This window comes from Haliotis asinina, chromosome 8 (genome assembly GCF_037392515.1).
Source record: "Haliotis asinina isolate JCU_RB_2024 chromosome 8, JCU_Hal_asi_v2, whole genome shotgun sequence".
In the NCBI taxonomy this organism is placed as follows: Eukaryota; Metazoa; Mollusca; class Gastropoda; order Lepetellida; family Haliotidae; genus Haliotis; species Haliotis asinina.
Genome location: NC_090287.1, coordinates 59,480,459 through 59,487,828, shown reverse-complemented (window position 1 = coordinate 59,487,828; position 7,370 = coordinate 59,480,459). Strand labels below are relative to the sequence as shown.

Genomic DNA, 7,370 nt, shown 5'->3' with positions numbered 1-7,370 from the left:
AGGCCGACATACAGAAAACGTACTTTCATAAATGTACCTAACACTGTTTTGTAGATAGTACAAGTCGACTGAAAATTGTACTCATCTTTAATATGCCCTTCATTGCAAAACTGGCATTCTCATTAAATGACGTCATTACATCATCATACCGGTTACTGTTTGCTTGCCTTCCATCATTAAAGAGTGACTGAGTGAGCTTAGCTCTACGCCGCACTCAACAATACTTCAGTTATACGGTCTGTAAATAATCAAGTCTGCACCAGACAATCCAGTCATCAACAACATGAGCATCAATATGCGCAGGTGGGATACGATGACGTGTTTCAACCAAGTCAGCGAACCTGAACACCCGATCCCGTTAATCGCCTCAAACTGAAGATCTGTTCTAACCCAGATGTTCTCATCTGGACCTAAAAATGTTTATCAAAGCAGACTTGGTCTCGCTACTATAACGCTGATGTGACGTAAATCCCAACTCAACTCATGATTCACATTAATGAAACACGTGATAGGAGAGTGTCGGTGAATTATGACTACTCATGGCTATGTCCAAGAGCAGTCGTCGAGGTTGCTCTCGGGTGGTAGTTTAGAATGGCGGACAAGAGACAGGGAAGACATGACCTAGTATCATAAAGACTGTCATACTAATGAAAACAATACTATACCTTTGTAGTCTTTGAAGTGTGGAAAATATATTCTACCTGTTATTCTATTATTACTATTAAGTAGATCTATACTCTTTGTTTCAGCCTTGTCAATGCCGATCTGTCTCGCCCTGTTGATATTCCTTGTCGCGCAGGTTTGTGGGGCACCTGCAGACTCAACACTCGACATCAATGCTACACTCTTAAATCAGTCTCAAACAACCCTGGATGAACATGCGTCAGCTTCTACATGGATGAGCCAGAAACAGACGAGTGAAGATGAACCTGTGCCAGACACAGCCTTGATGAGTCAGACGAGGACAAGTCAAGATGATCCTGTCTTACCGTCTACCCAAATCAGCCAAATTCAAAATGAGCCAGTGTCAGACTCTGGTTTCACCAGCCAGATTCAGACAAGTCAAGATGAACCAGTGTCACATTCAATACCGATCAGTCAGACTCAGACAACTGCAGATCAGCTTGTGCCAGATTCTACTCTGGCCCTTAACACAGAGACACTGCGTGAACAGCGTATGTCCGATTATCCGGCATCACCTGAAAACCTCGAGACATCTGACACTAATACTGTCTCCTTAATGACTTCGGTATCAGAGCCGTCAGACCGCGTTACAGTAGCACCTCTAAGCACGTCACAAAATGAAAGTCTGACACTAAAAGCAGACTCTGTTATAAACACCGACCAGATGCAAACTAAAACAGAAGTGATTGACGCGACACCAACTTGGAGTGATTCCAGCAGTTCATCTCTATCTCTCAATGATTACATCCTGCGACTGTTTGATCCGGATGCCTCGTATAGCAAGTGCACAGACGTTGTTAGCAGTTGGTACGACGCTTGGAGAAAGGCAAGACGAGGAGGACCTACTGAGCATTCAGAAATACACTCTTCATGCTTTGGATGCTCTTCTGAATCTATGTCAAACACGGGCTTCGTAACTGAAGCTCCAACTGAGACCTACACTGAGATTGGACAAAGTGACAGCTTCCGGTTCCGGTCAGAATTCAACGACCTTGATCCCACTGAAACGGGCGAGGTCATGTCCTACACCGCTGATATTAGCCTTTCTTTCAGTCAAGGTTCTGAGATATCAGAACGTATTATGCTTGGGGAAACCACATCAGACACGGTGACCGCCTACTCGTCTGCAGTTGATAGTTTGAACGTTTCATCGGTGAATTACATGTATATATCTTCTTCTAATGACAGAGCAACAGTGGAATTTGTTTCAGAAATGTACAACGTGTCAGCAACCAATGTTTCAGACAGTCCAGGTTCTAGTTTCTCGGAGAGGTTGGAATCAACGTTGATGAACAATGATGCAGGTTGTACAGATTGCATTTCACCATCTTCAGTAGCAATCACCGGGAGTACTACAAACATAACCAACACATTTCAAGGGCCACCGGAAACAAAGCCGTTAGACTTATCTTTGGTAGTTTCAACAGGAACTATGAGTGCAGAACTAGATCTACAATCGAGTACATCCCAAGTCCCTACGATGATTGTTTACTACAATTTCTCAGGGTCTATAGTTTTCTGTGAGACTACAGTACCTCCTAAAGTGTTGGTATCTAGCAGCTCGGCGTTTCTTGAGACGGTAATTTCAGACTCTACCGCATCTCTTTCGTCTGTGACATCTGACGGTACTGTCGTCGGAGAAGGAACTGCCAGAGGCGACACGACCCCGAGGTCAGGATCCAACACAGGGGGAAATACATCTGCATCTGATGGATCCACCGGGCCCACAACATCTGGACCTGGAACAGGAAGCGGGGGAGGTTCTGGGACAACAAGAGGACCAGCGACCGGACTAACGAACCCCGGGGATACCGGAACAGGGTCAGGGTCTGGGACGGGGACAGGGACAGGGACTGGGACGTCCCCAGTAGTCCAAGCGCTCAGTACAACACCACAACCAACCACTAGGAAAAAAGTAGGTCGTCCTAAAGTTTACTAAAATGGCTCCTCACAATATCTAATTATCGGTTTTAGGAAGTTAAACACATGCTGGAGTAAACTGATGATGCACAAAAGAAAGCAGGGACTGATACAACTTTCTGAGTTTCAATGGTCATGTAACAAAATTTCAGGACAATGGCAGCCATATTTGATTTTGCTAAATGTATTTTCATGAATTCTCGGATCTTCCCATAACTGCGGGCATGAGAAAATATGCGGTTTTACTGCTGCTAAATTTTGCACATTCTTCTATAAGCTATTCATTCTAATGTATATGATCATGCGCAAGTATTCTAGAAACAGTTAGGTTATATTTCTTAAATTCATTTTCTTTTCAGTCAAACAATATGTCCCGGTCCGTGGTTATTGGCCTCGTATGTGGAGTGGCGTTCTGCGTCGGGTTCTTGGTCATGTGTCTGTGCTTCTACAAATTCTGCTGCAACGGCCCCAGTATCTCCCCACAGTTGTTCAACTACAAACCACATGACCCCCATTTCCTCCCCTCCCCATCACCAGCCACCTCCCACAGGGCGAAGAGGATATTTGTTGCCGACTGATCGTTGATAATTTAGTAGAATCAACGACAACCGACACAGAAGGCTGACAAATCTCAGACGCTTCTCGCGTAAGAGGGTGATAGAATCTACTCTGTAACACAGTCTGGACTAGATGAACAAGTGGTTGATAGAGTGAGCACCGTTCTACTACATAAGTATATGTTGAGTTTTAACAATGGCGGCCCTTCTGCATGCTAGACCTGCCCCCCTACAGACCTTCAACAATGGCCCCCTCAGAAGTCAAGCTGCCAAACACTGCCACCCATCTAAGATGCCCACCACAGTTGCTCAACCTCACCTGATTTGTGACCTGTGCTCTATGCACAGGACCATGTGCCACCATTGAGTTTGTTAGGTGGCTGACTTTCTGCGTTGGTGATTAGATGCCTGACTGAGGGTCTGGGCTTGAAACCCGGATCTGAACTTTTCTGAGAAAGTGTAATCCCCAAGATAAGACTTGTTACATTTGACCACTTTCTAAATGTCAATTTGTATTCTCTGATACATCTCCCCAAGCAGGGTTATTTGGATCAGTTTCATGTTGTCCAATTGTGGAACCTTTTGTCAGGTGTGGTAGCAATGTTACCTTACTGTTACCTCAGTGTTACCTCACACTTGTTCTTGTTGACGTTACTTCAAGTATTTCAGGCCTGTGTGTTTTTTGTTGTCATGTACAGTTAACAAATTGTAGGTCAAATTATAATTTTATGATTCTGTGGAAGCTATTATTCTTTCTACATGTACATAACATCTACATATATACACTGATCTTCATCAGAAGCACATATAACCTTTGTTGAGAAGCACTTGTGTCAGCTAGGAAGCGCAACAACAGCACCTAATACTCCACTAAACCTAGTGAGTTGCATCATATTCATACCATTTGATGTTACGTTTATTCAAGTCATTATGGAAAAGATATCTCATTATCTTGCCAGAGGTAAATATCTCTCTAAATAAATTCAATGCTTGTGAGTGCCTGGTGTTTTGGTCTTGTGTAGAGTGCATCTACAACAAACATGGAGTCAAAATAATGTTATCGAGGATCTGGGGTTCGGCAACCCATGCTAAAAGGTGACTAACAAAATTGGGCGATCAGACTTGTTAACTTGGTTGACACATCATCGTATCCCAATTGCTTAGATCGATGCTCATGATGTTCATCACTGGATTGTCTGATCCAGACTAAATATGTTTACAGACCATCACCAAATACCTGGAATATTGCTGAGTGCAGCATTAAAGAACAAAACATACCAGTGAGAGTTGTATCCTGTGTTCAGTGAGTTGTGGCTGTTGTTTAATGTCTAGTTCAGCAATATTCCATTTAATCTGTAGTGTGTAAATAAATAAGTGTGAATCAAACAACTTGGTGTTTGATATGAATATCCATCTATGCGATTGTGATATGATGACATGCATCAATACAGTCAGCAAAAATTAGTATATGATCCTTTGCCTATCACAAGTCAGGGTGGCAGATGACCATTTCTAACTGGTCATTTAGAACTCATAAAAGGAGTGAAAGGCTGAGTTGTAGTCATGGACACTGGGTCACAATCCACTAGGTCAGTGATGAACCAGGCAAAAATGTGACTTGGGAAAAGTTTGTTTTGTCTAATTATGACTACAACAGGCACTGAAGACTGAGCAAGGGCGATGACTTTACTGGCAAAGAGTGAATCCAGTTCTACTCTGTATCTGAGCCTGGACTAGTGGTTGATAGTACGAGCAATGACCACTTACATCAGGGTATAAGGCTATTCACACACTTTACATCTTCCAGGACACTTACTTTCTACATTCTGCACATAGAACCAACATGACTGACTGGTGGCTGTTTTCAACATTTTGCAAACAAAACATAACACATTTTCTAAAATGTAACAAATTTATTTTGTAACAGTATAAAGAGCATGTAAAAACAGCAAAACCTTTTCCAACGACCATAAGAAATCTCTTCTAACATTGTTCAGATGATCGATAAGTGAGTGTGAGAGTTAAAATATATTTACACAGCTTTAAGCAATATCTCCACAAGGAAAATGATAAATTATCTTTACATACTGGAGTAGTTACACTTTGTAATTTTTGGCACAGTCCTCCTAATGAGATTTCCTATAAAATCTAACGGGTTATGGAAACGATACCAAGTCAAAATCCCTGATATTACAAAATGACAAACCACCGTTGTCAAAAAAAGAAACACAATTTTTAAAAACAAGTGTATGGGCAACATGCATGCTTGATGTCAACCATCCCAATCAGCCACCCTCCGATGGCTGACATTACCTAGGCTCTATTTAGACATAGTGGGTATGAAATGCTTCTGACTGGGTGGAATTATAGCTGAAAACCAATCGCTATGACTCCCTTCAGCCATATGATCGTTTTGGACTAACTGGTGTACAGCTGACATTGGGTAATGAAACTGAGTCATCCAGCTGGACACATGACACAATCGATTTGTGTGACGTCGTCAAATTATAATCATATTTTGTGTTAGTGAGCAATACATTGGTCTCAAATGGAATCAAACAGACTGTATATCTGAATTCAAGTGGTAGGTCTAATGACAATATTGTATCGTCCCTGTCCGTGCAGTTTCTATCATCAGACAGCATTCCTTATGTACACGTTGATAAAAACACAAGAAGGAAAATGCATGAGGGCAAACACAACAACTTGGCATCACTTCTGCTGCCAACACAAGAAAGGAAATACATGAGCAAAAATACATCCTCTTGGCATGGCTGCTGCTGCCAACACAAGAAGATAGGTGTCAGAAAGTATTATGTGACTTTTGAATTTCAAGCAGATAAGATAATGATCCATTTTCGTTTCTCGACAGTACAATAATTACAGCACCCGATTTTGTTTGCTCTTGCAATTTTTGATACAACCATGTTTCATATGTTTTTTGGATAGTGTGTGAGTGTGCATTGACAGTTTCCTGGACTTGCAAATGAAGCAGGAATGCCTGTTTTAAAATTGAATGACAGCAGGAACTTAAACTTTTCAGAATTTGCTAGAGTATTCAAAAGAAGAAACCAAGAGGACTAACTTGAACACACAGTTGGAGAACTCCATAACCTGTATGGTGGAATTGTGCATTATGAATACCACAAATGCTTTGCTGTCATGGCACAAGCAGAGAGGGGGATACATCTTGACTGTGGGATCCTTGATACCAGGATCTACATGTACTTGTACACCTGACCTAGGCTGTAGGTCAAGTGACCAATTTGCCAGCATCAGCCATAGTATGGCAACATGTCCGTTAGTGGCAGTGCAAGAGAGTGACTTATCTTGATAGTCAGCTGTCAGGAAGACCTACACCCCTTCACTGAATACAGCTGAATCATATGGACAACAGAGGATACAGCATTAAGGGCAATGAGTCTGCAATGACTTCAGTCAGAACAGTTGTATGAGATCTTGTTCAGTTTTCTCCATCTCTGTGCATCTTGCTTTGGGAAAGGTCACAGGAAGGGTGATTGCCGGAAGAAGAAACACACCAATGACAATAAGCATTTGAATGATAGAAAAGAACTGTTATTGACATTGCTTAATGTCAACCAGGTTCTTCCAATGTAGACAGACTTTGTGGATTATGTGATCAATGGTCACGAACTTGTGTGTGTGGAGGCACCCACAAACTGTTACTGCCTTACTGCATCTCAAGCATGGAAGGCAAGGCGTTTGATCACAGATGCAAAATGTATTACCCACACACATGTCTCAACAATAGGTGATTAATTAGGTTAATTAAGAAAGTGAAATGTTTCTCGGGCATCGGCGCATAACTTTTTTTTGTGCGTGTAACAATTTTTTATTGCAATGTAAAAAAATAATTTTGATTTGGCTGCATCCCGATCAATAATGAGTATCTACAAAGAACTACAAGTAACTAGCAAAATGAAAATGAGTTAATTTTGAGGCATGTCAAATTGTGGGACACTATAATTACGCTGAGTAACTGTTGTTTGATCAGAAGTGTTGTCTGTCAAAATGGCAATTCAACCAACAAAATGTAAACACCATGCCAGTTCAGTGAGGGAGAAGAGAGAAATTTGTAACTACATGGAGCAGTATCCCTTCGATCCAGATGATCAAGCAAGCCTGGACATCTGTGAGCGAAAAGACAATTGCCAACTGCTTTCGCCATGTCAGTATTGTCCAATCAAA

General features: G+C 41.7%; 1 protein-coding gene across 1 annotated transcript; it reads left to right on the top strand.

Moving 5' to 3' along the window:
• The first annotated feature begins 757 nt into the window (after nucleotides 1-757).
• On the top strand, nucleotides 758-3,182 carry LOC137295325 (uncharacterized). The gene is made up of 2 exons (XM_067826641.1): nucleotides 758-2,599; nucleotides 2,964-3,182. The coding sequence occupies exons 1-2, from the start codon at nucleotides 758-760 to the stop codon at nucleotides 3,180-3,182; spliced, it is 2,061 nt and encodes a 686-aa protein (XP_067682742.1).
• Nucleotides 3,183-7,370: the final 4,188 nt, after the last annotated feature.